This window comes from Oncorhynchus mykiss, chromosome 10 (genome assembly GCF_057628025.1).
Source record: "Oncorhynchus mykiss isolate SJ-2025 chromosome 10, ASM5762802v1, whole genome shotgun sequence".
Lineage (NCBI taxonomy): Eukaryota > Metazoa > Chordata > Actinopteri > Salmoniformes > Salmonidae > Oncorhynchus > Oncorhynchus mykiss.
This window is the reverse complement of record NC_143031.1, coordinates 41,541,145-41,560,000: the sequence shown is the minus strand read 5'-3', so window position 1 is coordinate 41,560,000 and position 18,856 is coordinate 41,541,145. Positions and strand designations below refer to the sequence as shown.

General features: G+C 44.4%; 1 protein-coding gene across 9 annotated transcripts in view; it reads left to right on the top strand.

The window, feature by feature from the left end:
- The window catches only part of LOC110533890 (roundabout homolog 2), a 186,188-nt gene that overhangs the window by 132,486 nt on the left and 34,846 nt on the right, over window positions 1–18,856 (top strand). For all 9 annotated transcript variants that reach the window (XR_016483706.1, XM_090186658.1, XM_021618477.3 and 6 more), the window contains exons 7-9: window positions 4,705–4,829; window positions 5,830–6,001; window positions 16,136–16,341. Coding sequence is in view for 8 of the 9 variants with exons in the window: in XM_090186658.1 (XP_090042784.1) it covers window positions 4,705–4,829; window positions 5,830–6,001; window positions 16,136–16,341 (503 nt within the window). In the remaining variant the exon portion in view is untranslated. The remainder of the gene's footprint in view (window positions 1–4,704; window positions 4,830–5,829; window positions 6,002–16,135; window positions 16,342–18,856) is intronic.

The window sequence follows — 18,856 nt, the reverse complement described above, 5'->3', positions numbered from 1 at the left end:
GCTCTCCCAGGGCCCAGTCTGGATGAATGCACCAGGACTTCCAGCCTCCACTCAGATATGAGCAACTTAACCAGAACCAATTGTGTTACCCACCCCGTATCTCACTATCCATTCCACCTCGCCTGCAATATCAAAACACCTCACTGTGTCCTCTGTCAACTGGGATGTTAATAGGAGAATTGGTGGCGTGAGAAAGTGTTTTCAGGGTATTTGAGGTGAAGAGGTTGAGGGATCCAGCTTTCTGTCTTTTGCTTTCACATCAGCACATTGTTAAGTGACAATTCTGTGGCGTTCCCACATCGGTGAATACGCCTAAGTGTACAAGGCTATTGTGTTAAACTATACACCCGTCAATGATGACACCCAGGTTTTATTTCCTTTTCCTGAGCCCCATTCTCCTGCTCCTTACCTGCTGGAGTTTTGTACCCAACACCACGTCATTCATTTCTGATTTCCATGTTTTTTCTTTCCCTCTCCTATCCTCTCCTCCTCTCCTCTTCTCCATCTTGTGTTTTGTCCTCACCCACCCATACCATTGTTCTGTCACCAGCTCGTCCTGTTGGTAAGTATGAGCTGATCCCATTGTGCATGCATTGCTTTCTTTTTCTCTGTCACACACAACATACACACATGCACACACACACACACACACACACACACACATATACACACATGCTAAAGCTCAATACATATTCCTAGACTTACAGTACCAGTCAACATTTTGGACACACCTACTCACGCAAGGGTTTTTCTTTATTTTGACTACTTTCTACATTGTAGAATAATAGCGTATAAGGAATCAAGGTAAGACCCAAGTGCAGACTGTGTGAAGTAACAATGTTTATTGTAAGCACAGAGGCAGGCAAATGACAGGTCAGGGACAGGCAGAGTTCAGTAATCCAGAGTAGGAGCAAAGGTACAGGACGGCAGGCAGGCTCAGGGTCAGGGACAGGCAGATTTCAGTAATCCAGAGTAGGAGCAAAGGTACAGGACGTCAGGCAGGCTCAGGGTCAGGGACAGGCAGAGTTCAGTAATCCAGAGGTGGAGCAAAGGTACAGGACGGCAGGCAGGCTCAGGGTCAGGGTCAGGCAGAGTGGTCAGGCGGGCGGGTAAAGGGTCAGGACAGTCAAGGGTCAAAAACCAGGAGGACGAGAAAAAGAGAGGCAGGGAAAAGACAGGCGCTGACAGGACGACCGCTGGTAAGCTTGACAAACAAGACCAACTGGCACAGACAGACAGAAAACACAGGTATAAATACCCAGAGGATAAGTGGGGAAGATGGGCGACACCTGGAGGTGGTGGAGACAAGCACAAGGACAGGTGAAACGGATCAGGCCGTGACATAGTGAAGACATCAAAACTTTGAAATAACACATATGGAATCATGTAGTAACCAAAAAACTGTTAAACAAATCCAAATATAATTAAGCAATAAGGCCCGAGGGGGTGTAGTATATGGCCAATATATCACGACGCAAAGTGGAGTGCCTGGATACAGCCCTTAGCCGTGATATAAGCTCAGCAAAAAAAGAAATGTCCCCTTTTCAGGACCCTGTCTTTCAAAGATAATTTGTAAAATTCCAAATAAGGTCACAGATCTTCATTGTAAAGGGTTTTAACACTATTGTCCATGCTTGTTCAATGAACCATAAACAATTAATGAGCATGCACCTGTGGAATGGTCGTTAAGACACTAACAGTTTACAGATAGTAGGCAATTAACGTCACAGTTGTGAAAACTTAGGACACTTTCTACTGACTCTGAAAAACACCAAAAGAAAGATGCTCAGAGTCCCTGCTCATCTGCATGAATGTGCCTTAGGCATGCTGCAAGGAGGCATAAGGACTGCAGATGTGGCCAGGGCATTAAATTGCAATGTCCGTACTGTGAGACGCCTAAGACAGTGCTACAGGGAAACAAGACGGACAGCTGATCGTCCTCGTAGTGGCTGACCACGTGTAACAACACCTGCACAGGATCGGTATATCTGAACATCACACCTGCGGGACAGGTACAGTGCTCAGACTGTCCACCATAGACTGAGAGAGGCTGGACTGAGGGCTTGTAGGCCTGTTGTAAGGCAGGTCCTCACCAGATATCACCGGCAACAATGTCGCATATGGGCACAAATCCACCATCGCTGGACTGGCAAAAAGTGCTCTTCATTGACGAGTCAAGGTTTTGTCTCACCAGGGGTGATGGTCGGATTCGCGTTTAACGTTGAAGGAATGAGCATTACACCGAGGCCTGTACTCTGGAGCGGGATCGATTTGGAGGTCGAGGGACCGTCATGGTCTGGAGCGGTGTGTCACAGTATCATCGGACTGAGCTTGTTGTCATTGCAGGCAATCTCAATGCTGTGCGTTACAGGGAAGACATCCTCCTCCCTCATGTGGTACCCTTCCTGCAGGCTCATCCTGACATGACCCTCCAGAATGACAATACCACCAGCCATACTGCTTGTTCTGTGGATGATTTCCTGCAAGACAGGAATGTCAGTTATCTGCCATGGCCAGCGAAGAGCCCGGATCTCAATCCCATTGAGCATGTTTGAGCACATCTGGGCCCTGTTTGATCGGAGGGTGAGGACTAGGGCCATTCCCCCCCATAAATGTCTGGGAACTTGCAGGTGCCTTGGTGTAAGAGTGGGGTAACATCTCACAGCAAAAACTGGCAAATATGATGCGGTCCATGAGGAGAAGATGCATTGCAGTACTTAATTCAGCTGGTGGCCACACCAGATACTGACTCTTACTTCAGATTTTAACACCCCCTTTGTTCAGGGACACATTATTCAATTTCTGTTTGTCACATTTCTGTGGAACTTGTTCAGCTTATGTCTCGGTTGTTGAATCTTATGTTCATACAAATATTTACACATGTTAAGTTTGCTTTTTTACATTTTTATTGGCCATAAACCACAAACCCCCGAGGTGACTTATTGCTATTATAAACTGTATTACCAACATACTTAGAGCAGTAATTCCCGTGGTATATGGTCTGATATAGCACAGGTGTCAGCCAATCAGCATTCAGGGTTCGAACCACCCAGTTTATAATTTAGATTTTAGATTCTTCAAAGTAGCCACCCTTTTCCTTGATGACAGCTTTGCACACTCTTGGCATTCTCTCAACCAGCTTCATGAGGAATGCTTTTCCAACTGTCTTGAATGAGTTCCCACATATGCTGAGCATCTGATGCAGCACTCCATCACTCTCCTTCTTGGTCAAATAGCCCTTACACAGCCTGGAGGTGTGGAGGTGCGCAAACCAGATGGGATGGTGTATCACTGCAGAATGCTGTGGTAGCCATGCTGGTTAAGTGGGCCTTGAATTCTAAATAAATTACTGACAGTGTCACTAGCAAAGCACCATCACACCTTCATACTTCACAGTGGATACCACGCATGCGGCGATCGTCCGTTCACCTACTCTGCGTCTCACAAAGACATGGTAGTTGGAACCAAAAACCTAACATTTGGACTCATCAGACCAAAGGACAGATTTCCACCGGTCTACTGTCTATTCCACTTGTGTGTCTTGGCCCAAGCAAGTTTCTTCTGCTTTTTGGTGTTTTAGTAGTGGTTTCTTGGCAGCAATTCAACCATGAAGGCCTGATTCATGCAGTCTCCTCTGAACAGTTGATGTTGAGATGTGTCTGTTACTTGAACTCTGTGAAGCATTTATTTGGGCTGCAATCTGAGGTGCAGTTAAATCTAATGAACTTATCCTCTGCAGCAGAGGTAACTCTGGGTCTTCCTGTGTCGGTCATCATGAGAGTCAGTTTCATCATTGCGCTTGATGGTTTTTGCGGCTGCACTTGAAGCAACTTTCAAAGTTCTTAAAATGTTCCAGATTGACTGACCTTCATGTCTTAAAGTATGATGGGCTCTCGTTTCTCTATGCTTATTTGAGCTGTTCTTGACATAATATGGTCTTTCACCAAATAGGGCTATCTTCTGTGTACCCCCCCCCTCCCCCTACCTTGTCGCAATTGTCTCAAACTCAATAAGAAGGAAATAAATAATAAAGAAATTCCACAAATTAACTTTTAACAAGGCACACCTGTTAATTGAAATGCATGTAGCTGGTTGAGAGAATGCCAAGAGTGTGCAAAGCTGTCATCAAGGCAAAGGGTGGCTACTTTGAAGAATCTCAAATATAAAATATATTGTGGTGTGTCCAAACTTTTGACTGGTACTGTACATACACACCCATTAACACCTGCACACATTCACACCTGATTATTCAACATACGAATACATGCACATGTACCTCCTTAGTTTGAACCACCCAACCCAGCCCTCCATTTAGTTGTGTGTTGTTAAGTTAGTTGTAACCCCTCTGTTTCTCCAACTTGCTGGTCAAGATATTGTAGTTGATATGCAGTAGTTCTGATGTAGAGACTACAAGGGGAGAATGTATGTAAAAGCACCCGTGCTCATGAGTTGGTTTCATTCATTCAGGTTTGTGGCCAGCAGGATGAATGGTCTGTATGGTCTGGTACCTGTAGTAATGTTTCTTCAGAGAGACTACTAGACACTCACCTGTTGCATGTTCCCTGTAGCCTGTAGCTTGTAGCCTGTAGCTGTAACCTGTTGCTTCCCTTGATTCGTTTTTGCACATAATCAGAACTGACTCTAAATGTCTTCCTGCTGTGTTGTGGTGACAGTGGTTTCACTTCTCTGACCTTTGGTCTTCAGAGGCTCCCCAGTTTGTGGTGCGACCCCGGGACCAGATCGTGGCTCAGGGGCGCACAGCCACCTTCCCCTGTGAGACCAAGGGCAACCCCCAACCCACTGTGTTCTGGCAACGAGAGGGCAGCCAGGTAAGAAACACCTGTTTGAATAACGTGTGTTGAATGTCTGCATACTTGACTGTGCCTGCGTGTGTTAGCTCTTGCCTTCTCCTAATTGTCTTAATTGAGACATGAAGGTTTGGTCCTGATTGGACTGTGGCTAGGGTCATCGGACCAGAGGGGTCAGGACTCCCGTCCCCGTGACAGTCACATAATGAAGTGGCCATCAATCATCAGTCCACCCCGCATGCTCTGACCAGCCATTTCTTTCACAAGAAACAGCATTAATTTGCTACATTAGCGTCATTAGGCATAATGGGATTAGGCTAATGTCCTTGCCTTCCCCTCCGTTTGTCTGCTCTCAGGACGCGGAATGGGGAAAAATCTCATTTAAGCGATAGAGAGATCGAGATCTCAAGGCTATGAGTGGGCGGCAGTGAGGACTCACTCAATGTCAAGACCCCTACTGCAGGGCTTCATCATGCGCAGGGCTGACCGCCTCTCACCCACAGTGTAAATGACTAACCACCTTGAGCAGATAGAGGACCCTGACCCCTCTGCCCCCACACTTACTACTGAATTACACACACATTTCTAGGATAAGTGAGTGAATAGGAGCGCTAGTCAGTAATAAACACTGAGAATGGACATGGAGGAAAACAGAGTAAGGCTCCATATGATTGGTTTGACTTGTTGGTGCTTTTTAGTCAATGCAGTGTGCTCTCGCATTGCACATGTGTGGTGTGTGGGACCATACTGTTATATAGCATTGTATTGCCAAGGATGACACTCACTGCAATTAAAACTCCCTCTGTTTAATTCCTGTCACTCTAAATGTCTCTCCTCTTCCTTCACATCTCTTATATAACTAACTGAATGTATTAACCATTTAGCACTGGACAGTTAACATGTACTATTCACCCTCGCTATTAACTGCAACATGTCAATTGTATCTCGCCATGTTTCCTGCTGGTTTTCTATTGGGCACAGGACAAAACACCATGTTAATGAGTCTCTCCTATCTTTCCAGGATCTGCTGTTCCCAAGCCAGCCAGCCCAGGGAGACAGCCGTGTGTCAGTGTCAGTCAGTGGAGAGCTGACCATCTCCTGTGTACAGCGCTCTGATGCAGGCTACTACACCTGCCAGGCCCTCACTGTGGCCGGCAGCATCCTGGCCAAGGCTCAGCTGGAGGTGGCAGACGGTGAGAGCACACAGCACGTATACACCGTGGACACACACACACACACACACAAGACACTGCAGACACTGTGCACCTGCAGATGCATATCCTAACCAACAGACACCTGCAGAACCTTTGCCAACACAATTGTGCACCTTGCCTGAGAACAATGCACAGCTAAATGCAAGCACACAAACACTGTAACGAACATGGGAGACAGAGAGCTGGTTTTAAGCGCAGGGTGCAGGAGGTGTTTATTACAGGAGGAGGCAGGTAGCTGGGTCCAGGGGCAGGCAGAAGGTCATACACAGTCCAAAAAGGCAACAGTACAGGCAGGGAAAAGCCTAGTAACGTTGTCCGGGAGATCAGGCAATAGGTTGATACAGGAAATCCGAAAGGCTAAAGTACAGGCAGGGAATATGGAAAAGGCGTCGTTAGTGAGGCAGGCCAAAACTATCATACACGGGAGAATTACATTTCGGGAAACACAGCACTCCGAATAAGAGTGTCACAAAAACAAACAATACCTCACAATGATGGGGTGCAAAGAACTGAACTAAGGAGTGTGTGATGATGACATACAGGTTTGTGAACAGGTGATCAGAATTCAGGTGATTGGGATCTAGAGAGTGAGCTGCGTTCAGGGGATCTATGTGTTTGAGAGTGTGAGTTGGAAGCAGACGTTACACACACACACGCTTGCTTGAAAACATTGACTGAAGGGCTGGCCATAAAATGCGTCAGAGGCTGTCTGTTTAATGCTTGGCACTTATCTTGGCTGAGATGTGATGTGCCAAACGCTGCAGGAGCTAATCGGTCAAATGCCTTCATCCATTTCATTAGCGTCTCACTGTGGGAACCATAGAGAGGCCATGAATATCCTGAAAAGAGTGAAACTGTTCAGATGAAAACTCCCTCCCTGATGGAGTGTTACATTTACACTTCTCTCCTCCTCTCGAGGAGCATCATTATCTTAAGTGCTGAGGTATTGCCAGTTGGGAGCTGTTTGCCCTCCTCTCTCTCTGTCTCTCACTCTCTCTGTTTCTCTCTCTCGCTCTGTCTCTTTTCTCTTTCTTTCAATTAAGATTGTCCCATTGGTTTGCCAAACCTGGCTTTGAAACAGGTTATGACGTTTCGTCGACAGGTGTTTCTGTTTTTGGACTCAACGGAGCAAACTTTGGAGTTGTCATTTAAAGTCAAGTATGACAACAGACTATGGCTTATGCTACTACGGATAGTCAACAGTGTTTTGAGTGTGGGGATGTTGGCCCTAAGCGACAGGCTTGCCCGAAAAGAGACAGGGCAGAGGGAGGGGCGCAGGCGGTCCTCGTAACGCCTGAGCCCACTGATGTAGGGAAAGGTGGGCCGAGAATGGTACAGCAGTCACAAGCGCTTGTTGCTGAGGAACAAGTTGTCCGTGTTGAGGGTACTGAGTTGCAGCTTGTGCCAGAGGGGAATATAGCGTCTGATGTGCAGCAGAAAAATATTGTTGCAGGAGGTAAGGATGGATCTGGGGAGCCATTTCCCCAGACTGGTGAAGAGATGCCCAGTATGAGTGATGGGGTTCAGGCAGAGCTAGTCTCCCAGGTAGTGGAGGAGATGTCCTCTACAAGTAATGGGGTTCAGGAGGGGGTTCAGGTGGAACTAGTCTCTGAGGTAGTGGAGGAGATCCCTGATTATTTATCCGTTATTCTACCAGGTAAGTTGACTGAGAACACATTCTCATTTGCAGCAACAACCTGGGGAATAGTTACAGGGGAGAGGAGGGGGATTAATGAGCCAATTGTAAACTGGGGATTATTAGGTGACCGTGATGGTTTGAGGGCCAGATTGGGAATTTAGCCAGGACACTGGGGTTAACACCCCTATGATAAGTGCCATGGGATCTTTAATGACCTCAGAGAGTCAGGACACCCATTTAACATCCCATCCGAAAGACAGCACCCTACACAGGGCAGTGTCCCAATCACTGCCCTGGGGCATTGGGATATTTTTTTAGACCAGAGGAAAGAGTGCCTCCTACTGGCCCTCCAACACCACTTCCAGCAGCATCTGGTCTCTCATCCAGGAACTGAGCAGGACCAACCCTGCTTAGCTTCAGAAACAAGCCAGCAGTGGTATGCAGGATGTTATGCTTCTGGCCCACTGATACAAGTGGGGAGAGGGATGTGAGGGGTCTGTGGCCTAAGTTTAAAATTATTTTGTTTAACAAGGCAAGTCAGTTAAGAACAAATTCTTATTTACAATGACAGCCTGGGAACAGTGGGTAAACTTTTCTAGCGCAGGCGTTCCGCTAGCAGAACCCCTCGACAACATTCCGCTGAAAAGGCAGCTCGCGAAATTCAAAAATATTTTTTCAAAATATTTTACTTTCACACATTAATAAGTCCAATACAGCAAATGAAAGATAAACATCTTGTTAATCTACGCATCGTGTCCGATTGAAAAAATGTTAGGTCATAGCCAAGTCAAAAAAACACAGCCATTTTTCCAGCCAAAGATAGGAGTCACAAAAAGCTGAAATATAGATAAAATGAATCACTAACATTTGATGATCTTCATCAGATGACACTCATAGGACATCATGTTACACAATACATGTATGTTTTGTTCGATAATGTGCATATTTATATCCAAAAATCTCTCAGCCTGAGAGACCACTGACCCAAACAGGTCTCATGAGCCCCTCCTTTATAGTAGTATTCTCATTCACGTTTCTAAAAATGGTTGACATCTAGTGGAAACCGTAGGAAGTGCAACTGTATCCATATTCCACAGCCAAGCTTTGAAAAACTTCAAACCTCAGATGTCCCAATTCCTGGTTGGATTTTTCTCAGGTTTTTGCCTGCATATGAGTTCTGTTATACTCACAGACATCATTCAAACAGTTTTAGAAACTTCAGAGTGTTTTCTATCCCACACTAATAATAATATGCATATATTAGCATCTGAGACAGAGTAGGAGGCAGTTCACTCTGGGCATGCTATTCATCCAAAAGTGAAAACGCTGCCCCCTATCCCAAAAAGGTTAACTGCCTTGTTCAGGGGCAGAATAACGTTTACTTGATAGCTACCTACACAAATAGCTAGCTAGAACAAAGTGTTAATAAGATAAATTCAATAAAAAGATTCAAAGCAATACATATAAGTTCTCCAGTATACCTTGTCAGCTCGGAGATTTGATCTAGCAATCTTTCAGTTACTGGCCCAATGCTCTAACCACTAGGCTACCTGCCACTCCAGTTGAGGAAGATCAGGAGAAGGACATCTCTCCTGATATGATAGCAGCTGGCGACGACTCAATTTCGAATCTAGAGGAGGTAAATAGGTTCCTGGATCAGACTTTTGGGAAATCTGTCAAATTGGCAGATTTTTTTGATATTGATAAGTTTGTGAGGTTAGCTGTGGTGGTACAGAAGATGGTAGGGTTAGTCCAGTTGAGTGTGAAGAAGCGTTTCCACTTGAATAATGTTGTTACTGCTGTCATGGCAGCAAAAGGTATTGGGGAAAGGTTAAGAGAAAATTAAAACAATGATGACGATCATGCCTCATATGGTGTTTTTTTTCTCTTTGTCTGGTTTCTCTGTGGTTTCTTCTGCTTTTCCTTTCTCTTTGTTATATGGAGGTAATCTCAAAGATAATTCGTAAAAATCCAAATAACTTTGCACATCTCACTGTAAAGGGTTTAACCTTTCTGATCTCCCCATCCCGGATCCGGGATCGTGAATACAGACTCAAGCTCATTACCATAACGCAACGTTAACTATTCATGAAAATCGCAAATGAAATGAAATAAATATGCTAGCTCTCAAGCTTAGCCTTTTGTTAACAACACTGTCATCTCAGATTTTCAAAATATGCTTCTCAACCATTGCAAAACAAGCATTTGTGTAACAGTATTGATGGCTAACGTAGCATTTAGCGTAGCATTTAGCATTAGCATTCAGCTGGCAACATTTACACAAAAAAACAGAAAAGCATTCAAATAAAATAATTTACCTTTGAAGAACTTCAGATGTTTTCAATGAGGAGACTCTCAGATAGCAAATGTTCCGTTTTTCCTGAAAGATTATTTGTTTAGGACAAATCGCTCCGTTTTCTGTGTCACGTTTAGCTATGAAAAAACCCCTGTATCCAGGATTGTGTAAATCTATCAGCAAGCTCATTAGCATAACACAACGTTAACTATTAATGAAAATGGCTAATGAAATGAAATTAATCTATTTGCTCTCAAGCTTAGCCTTTTGTTAACAACACTGTCATCTCAGATTTTCAAAATATGCTTTTGAACCATAACTAAACAAGCATTTGTGTAAGAGTATTGATAGCCTAGCATTGCATTAAGCCTAGCATTCAGCATGCAACATTTTCCACAAAAAACCATAAAAGCATTCAAATAAAATAATTTACCTTTGAAGAACTTCAGATGTTTTCAATGAGGATACTCTGTTAGATAGCAAATGTTCCGTTTTTACAAAAATTATTATTTGTGTCGACTAATCACTCCGTTTTGTTCATCACGTTTGGGTAAGGGAAAAAAAAAAAAAAAAAAAAAAAATCATTAAAACGCAAACTTTTTTCCAAATATTAACTCCATAATATCGACAGAAACATGGCAAACGATGTTTAGAATCAATCCTCAAGGATTTTTCACATATCTATCGACGATAAAATCCATCGTGGCAGTTTACTTTCAATTCTGAAGAAATGGAACGCGCATGGACTTACTGATTATGCACACAGGACACCGGGCGGGACACCAGGTAAATGTAGTCTCTTATGGTCAATCTTCCAATGATATGCCTACAAACACGTCACAATGCTGCAGACACCTCGGGGAATATACAGAAAGCGTAGGCTCATTCCTGGCGCATTCACAGCCATATAAGGAGACATTGGAACACAGCGCCTTCAGAATCCGGGGCATTTCCTGTATGAAACATCATCTTGGTTTCGCCTGTTGCATTAGTTCTGGGGCACGCACAGATAATATCTTTGCAGTTTTGGAGACGTCAGAGTTGTGTCTTTCCAAGGCTGTTAATTCCATGCATAGTCGAGCATCTTTTCGTGACAAAATATTGCGCTTAAAACGGGCACGTCTTTTTATCCAATAATGACACAGCGCCCCTATAGGTTCAAGAGGTTAAACACGGTTTCCCATGCTTGTTCAATGAATCATAAACAATTAATGAACATGCACCTGTGGAATGGTTGTTGAAATTAAGGTCACAGTTATGATCACTTAGAACACTAAAGAGGCCTTTCTACTGACTCTGAAAAACACCAAAAGAAAGATGCCTAGGGTCCCTGCTCATCTGCGTGAATGTACCTTAGGCATGCTGCAAGGAGGCATGAGGACTGCAGATGTGGCCAGGGCAATAAATTGCAATGTCAGTACTGTGAGACGCCTACAAATGCCCGAGTTACACCAGGAACACACAATCCCTCCATCAGTGCTCAGACTGTCCACAATAGGCTGAGAAAGGCTAGACTGAGGGCTTGTAGGCCTGTTGTAAGGCAGGTCGTCACCAGACATAACCGGCAACAACGTCACCTATGGCCACAAACCCACCGTCGATGGACCAGACAGGACTGCTCTTCACTGACGAGTGGTGGTTTTGTCTCACCAGGTGTGATGGTCGGATTCGCGTTTATCGTCGAAGGAATGAGCGTTACACCGAGGCCTGTACTCTGGAGCGGGATCGATTTGGACGTGGATGGTCCGTCATGGTCTGGGGCGGTGTGTCACAGCATCGACGGACTGAGCTTGTTGTCATTGCTGGCAATCTCAATGCTGTGCGTTACAGGGAAGACATCCTCCTCCCTCATGTGGTACCCTTCCTGCAGGCTCATCCTGACATGACCCTCCAGCATGACAATGCCAACAGCCATACTGCTCGTTCTGTGCGCGGTTTCCTGAATAACAGGAATGTCAGTGTTCTGCCATGGCCAGCGAAGAGCCCGGATCTCAATCCCATTGAGCACATCTGGGACCTGTTAGATCAGAGGGTGAGGGCTAGGGCCATTCCCCCCCAGAAATGTCTGGGAACTTGCAGGTGCCTTGGTGGAAGAGTGGGGTAACATCTCACAGCAAGAACTGGCAAATCTGGTGCAGTCCATGAGGAGGAGATGCACTGCAGTACTAATGCAGCTGGTGGCCACACCAGATACTGACTGTTTCTTTCAGGGACACATTATTCAATTTATGTCCAGTTTATGTCTCAGTTGTTGAATCTTGTTATGTTCATACAAATATTTACACATGTCAAGTTTGCTGAAAATATATGCAGTTGACAGTGAGAAGACGTTTATTTTTTTGCTGAGTTTACCAAAGGTAGGTTCTCTCAATATTTATGGGGAAATGGGAAGGAATAAGTGGGCTTGGGTTTTAGAAGTAATAAAACAGAAAAGGCTTAATGTAGTTTTTTTACAGAATCATTGTGATGAGGCTAACGCGATTGACTGGGATATGTGGTCGGAGGGGCAGCATATACTAATTTCAGTGCTGGGGTGGCAATTTTGTTTTCTTCAGGCTTAGGTGTGACTGTGGTATCTACAACAGAGATTGTTAATGGTTGGGTTTTATTGGTCAAGGCAGATATTATGTTATTTTCTTAATCTTTTGTTATGTTTATGCTCCTAATGAGGGTACAGGGCGTATTGCTGTATTTGATCAAATAAAGGAAACCTTAAGAGTGTGACCAAGAGGGGTGTATGTTTTAAGGGGGGACTGGAACTGTACAGTGGATTTTACTGTTGATCGCACTGCTGAAGAACCTCACCTGCAGTCAGCTATTTGCCTGTCTGGTTTATTAACTGAGTTTGAGCTTTCTGATGTGTGGAGAGTAAGGAATGCGAAAGTTAGGCAGTACACATGGCTCAACGTTAATGAAGGGGGTGTCAGTGCAGCAAGTTTAGACAGGTTGTATGTATCTGAGCAATACTGTAGTAGGGTTGGAAGATTAGACATGTTGTATGTATCTGAGCAATACTGTAGTAGGGTTGGAAGATTAGACAGGTTGTATGTATCTGAGCACTACTGTAGTAGGGTTGGAAGATTAGACAGGTTGTATGTATCTGAGCACTACTGTAGTAGGGTTGGAAGGTTAGACAGGTTGTATGTATCTGAACACTACTGTAGTGGGGTTGGAAGATTAGACAGGTTGTATGTATCTGAGCAATACTGTAGTGGGGTTGGAAGATTAGACAGGTTGTATGTATCTGAACACTACTGTAGTAGGGTTGGAAGGTTAGACAGGTTGTATGTATCTGAACACTACTGTAGTAGGGTTGGAAGGTTAGACAGGTTGTATGTATCTGAACACTACTGTAGTGGGGTTGGAAGGTTAGACAGGTTGTATGTATCTGAGCACTACTGTAGTAGGGTTGGAAGGTTAGACAGGTTGTATGTATCTGAACACTACTGTAGTGGGGTTGGAAGATTAGACAGGTTGTATGTATCTGAGCACTACTGTAGTAGGGTTGGAAGGTTAGACAGGTTGTATGTATCTGAACACTACTGTAGTAGGGTTGGAAGATTAGACAGTTTGCATGTGTCTGAGCACTACTGAAGTAGGGTTGGAAGGTTAGACAGGTTGTATGTATCTGAACACTACTGTAGTAGGGTTGGAAGGTTAGACAGGTTGTATGTATCTGAGCACTACTGTAGTAGGGTTGGAAGGTTAGACAGGTTGTATGTATCTGAACACTACTGTAGTAGGGTTGGAAGGTTAGACAGGTTGTATGTATCTGATACCTACTGTAGTAGGGTTGGAAGGTTAGACATTACTCCTGTGAGTTTCTCTGATCACCATATTGTGACTTGTCCTGTTCACAAAGGTCATCACCTTATTGGTATTTTAATGTTAAGATGTTACATGATGTGAAGTTTTGGGGAAAGGTTTTGTTGTTTTGGGGAAAATGGAAGGTTATTAAAATAGAATTTTGAGTCCTTGAGTAAATGGTTCGGAAGGCCCAAATACATGTGTTTTGTCAACAGTGTCTCGTATTGAAGTTACAGAGACTGAACAGGACATCAAACCTTTTGAATTGAAGTTACTCACTCAGAATGACCCCGGACTAGTCATGAACTTACAGGACAAGAGACATGAACTGAGGTCGTTTTTAGATGAAAGAGTGAGTGAAAGGTGCCTTGATTAGGTCTTGCTTTGCTACCCTCAAGGATATGGATTCACCTAGCGTTTTGTTTTTTAACCTAGGACAGTCTACGTTGCAACGCAAACAAATGCTCTGCCTTTGTCTCCCTGATGGGAAGGTGACCACAGATGATGTGCTACACATGCCGTGGATTTCTACTCTGCCCTCTATAAGGCGGAGGATTGTGATCCTCTGTGTGCTGCTCAGTTGTTACTGCACATGGACTTCCTCATTTGGGACCTGAGCAGAGAGTTGCTTTGAACATTGACATTACTCTGCAGGAGCTGTCCAATGCAGTTATGCAGCTCTCATCAGGCCGAGGCCCTGGCATCGATGGTTTACCATCTGAGTTCTATAATCACTTTTGGGGGTCTATTGGGGGTGATTTTTATGAAGTGGTGTGTGAATCTTTTCGTGAAGGTTCTCTTCCTGTATCCTGTCAACCTGCTGCACTTTCATTGTTTCCAAAAAAGGGGGATTTTACAATTTAAAAAAAAACTGGCGACCTGTTGCATTGCTGTGTGTATAATTTAAAATTATATCTAAATGTCTCTCAAACAGGTTGAAAGAATATCTGGGGCTGTTGGTCCACAAGGACCAGTCTGACTGTGGACCTGACCTCTCTGTTGTTGATAACTTGTTTTAGATCATCTCGCCTACTGAGGAAGTGATTCCTTGCCAGTACTTCATCGGCAGTATGTGACTGACGCTTCCAATTTTGATTGGTGGACGGAGGGTCTGGATTATGTGTTCCCTGCGCTGAATGTTGTGCTGTGGCGGTGGCATTCGAGGAGGAAGTGGAGATGCTGCTTTTCTTCAATACCCTCTCTGTCTCTCTCTGTCTCTCTCTCTGTTTCTCTGTCACTGTCTTTTTCTCTGTCTCTTTCTGTCTCTCTCTCTCTCGCTCTCCATTCATTTATTGGCTCCCTCTCACACATATTATTGAATTAGCATCTGCTCAAGGATTTTTTGGGGAAAGAAAACGAGCCTTGCCCTGCGAGTCGGAAAAGATAGATCAGCATGCAAATAGTGTCGCTGTATACTGTACGGGGGAGTGAAGGAATGATCAAGTGGTTGAGTGTGAAAAATGATGCAAGAAAGGAGTAATCTTTTGCTATTGCATCTGATCACAGTCAATTAATAGCGTCTATATCCGTTGTACAATTAATCATACAATGAGGTGCTGGCAATGATAACATATACAATGTATAATAATGTGATATATATATATATATATATATATATATATATATATATATATATATATATATATATATAAATGCCGTTTAGCAGATGCATATAGAGTGGGGAGAGGAAAAGGCTGGTGTCTGCTTGGTTGAGTTGCTGTGTTCCTCTGAGTCGGAAGGAGGTGTGATAGGAAATAGGAGCTCTAGAACCTGCTGCAAATACTCTGTCTGAATTGAGACTAACAGCACTGATACTCTGTCTGAATTGAGACTAACAGCACTGATAAGGAGGATATTTTCAAAACGTAACAAGATAGAACACCCCAGAAATGCGGAGGCTGCCCAATGAATGACAGCATGCATATAAGAGCATTAAGGAGATGCATTTCTCTTGTGGTTGGCGTGTTCATTCTAAGCAGTGTTTTGTCTAGGGGTGCAGTGGTGCAGTGGTGAGTCATAGGAGAGGAGGGGCGATTGGGAGGGAGGGAGGGTGTGAATGTGTTAAAATGTGTTGTGAAAGAAGGCAGGGTAATTAGCCCCGTAGGCGAGCCATCGTTAATCCACACCTTGTAATTAGAGTGCTACGGTGTGATGTGGTGCCATGAGCACGCACTATCAGAAACCTGCACATGACCCCCAAAACAGGTACCCCCTATCACAACAAATGCATCAAGAAGACCTTGGGTCTCCAGTGGTAAATTCACTAATGGGGTCAAAAAACAATTACATATATAGCACCAAACTATAATTCATTGTTTGTGTTTCATTGTAAATTCCTGATCATGATTTCTGATTCCTTATTTTTCTCCAGCCTCGAAAGACCGACCCCCGCCTATCATCCGGCAGGGCCCATCCAACCAGACGCAGGCTGTGGGGGGTGTGGCCCTGCTGAGGTGCCAGGCGTCAGGGGACCCGGAACCCACCGTCACCTGGCTGAAGGACGGCCTCAGTCTGCTGGGGAAGGATCCTCGCATGGCCCTGCTGGAGCCTGGCAGCCTGCAGATCCAGAGCACTAGGGTGGGTTTATAAAGTGAGAGGAAATATGTATTTGATCCCCTGCTGATTTTGTATGTTTGCCCAATGACAAAGAAATGATCAGTGTATCATTTTAATGGTAGGTTTATTTGAACAGTGAGAAACAGAATAACATTTAAAAAATCCAGAAAAATGCATGTCAAAAATGTTATAAATTGATGTGCATTTTAATGAGGAAAATTAGTATTTGACTCCCTCTTAATCAGAAAGATTTCTGGCTCCCAGGTGTCTTTTACACAGGTAACGAGCTGAGATTAGGAGCACGTTCTTAAAGGGAGTGCTCCTAATCTCAGTTTGTTACCTGTAAAAAAGACACCTGTCCATAGAAGCAATCAATCAATCAGATTCCAAACTCTCCACCATGGCCAAGACCAAAGAGCTTTCCAAGGATGTCAGGGACAAGATTGTAGACCTAAACAACACTGGAATGGGCTACAAGACCATCGCCAAGCAGCTTGGTGAGAAGGTGACAACAGTTGGTGCGATTATTCGCAAATGGAAGAAACACAAAAGACCTGTCAATCTCCCTCGGCCTGGGGCTCCATGCAAGAGCTTACCTCGTGGAGTTGCAATGATCATGGGAACGGTGAGGAATCAGCCCAGAACTACACGGGAGGTATCTTGTTAATGATCTCAAGGCAGCTGGGACCATAGTCACCAAGAAACAGTAACAGACTACGCCGTGAAGGACTGAAATCTTGCAGCACCCGCAAGGTCCCCCTGCTCAAGAAAGCACATATACATGCCTGTCTGAAGTTTGCCAATGAACATCTGAATGATTCAGAGGACAACTGGGTGAAAGTGTTGTGGTCAGATGAGACCAAAATGGAGTTCTTTGGCATCAACTCAACTCGCCGTGTTTGGAGGAGGAGGAATGCTGCCTATGACCCCAAGAACACCATCCCCACCATCAAACATGGAGGTGGAAACACTATGCTTTGGGGGTGTTTTTCTGCTAAGGGGACAGGACAACTTCACTGCATCAAAGGGACGATGGATAGGGCCATGTTCTGTCAAATCTTGGGTGAGAACCTCCTTCCCTCAGCCAGGTCATTGAAAATTTGTCATGGATGGGTATTCCAGCATGACAATGACCCAAAACACACAGCCAAGGCAACAAAGGAGTGGCTCAAGAAGAAGCACATTAAGGTCCTGGAGTGGCCTAGCCAGTCTCCAGACCTTAATCCCGTAGAAAATCTGTGGAGGGAGGTGAAGGTTCGAGTTGCCAAACGTCAGCCTCGAGACCTTAATGACTTGGAGAAGATCTGCAAAGAGGAGTGGGACAAAATCCCTCCTGAGATGTGTGCAAACCTGGTGACCAACTACAAGAAACGTCTGACCTCTGTGATTGCCAACAAGGGTTTTGCCACCAAGTACTAAGTCATGTTTTGCAGAGGGGTCAAATACTTATTTCCCTCATTAAAATGCAAATCAAATCAAATCAAATGAAATGTATTTATATAGCCCTTCGTACATCAGCTGATATCTCAAAGTGCTGTACAGAAACCCAGCCTAAAACCCCAAACAGCAAGCAATGCAGGTGTAGAAGCACGGTGGCTAGGAAAAACTCCCTAGGCTATGTGGGGTGGCCAGTCCTCTTCTGGCTGTGCCGGGTGGAGATTATAACAGAACATGGCCAAGATGTTCAAATGTTCATAAATGACCAGCATGGTCGAATAATAATAAGGCAGAACAGTTGAAACTGGAGCAGCAGCACGGTCAGGTGGACTGGGGACAGCAAGGAGTCATCATGTCAGGTAGTCCTGGGGCATGGTCCTAGGGCTCAGGTCCTCCAAGAGAGAGAAAGAAAGAGAGAAGGAGAGAATTAGAGAACGCACACTTAGATTCACACAGGACACCGAATAGGACAGGAGAAGTACTCCAGATATAACAAACTGACCCTAGCCCCCCGACACATAAACTACTGCAGCATAAATACTGGAGGCTGAGACAGGAGGGGTCAATTTATCCAGATCAATTTATCCAAATCAATTTATAACATTTTTGACATGCATTTTTCTGGATTTTTTTTTTGTTATTCTGTCTCTCACTGTTCAAATAAACCTACCATTAAAATGATAGACTGATCATTTCTTTGTCAGTGGGCAAACATACAAAATCAGCAGGGGATCAAATACTTTCCCCCCTCACTGTAGGACGGATGGTGTACAAACACAATACACCTAGTCACAGCAGCAAGCCTTTCCTCCACACTCCACACTGTGTTCACTCATGATTGATTTGGCCTTGAGTCTTCCTGCCACGGTGTCTTCATCTCTTTTCCCTTTCGGCTTCTCTACTTTCCTTGCCCTCTTTTCAATACACTGCGTGTTCTTCAGGGTTTCTCTCTGTTCTGAAAGGCAGGCTGTTAAGGTTTGTGTGATTGTCACTCCGCATGTGTATGTGAGTGTGTCGCTCTGTGTGTGTGTGTGTGTGTGTGTGTGTGTGTGTGTGTGTGTGTGTGTGTGTCATATTGTTTTTTGAGAGAGAAGATAGA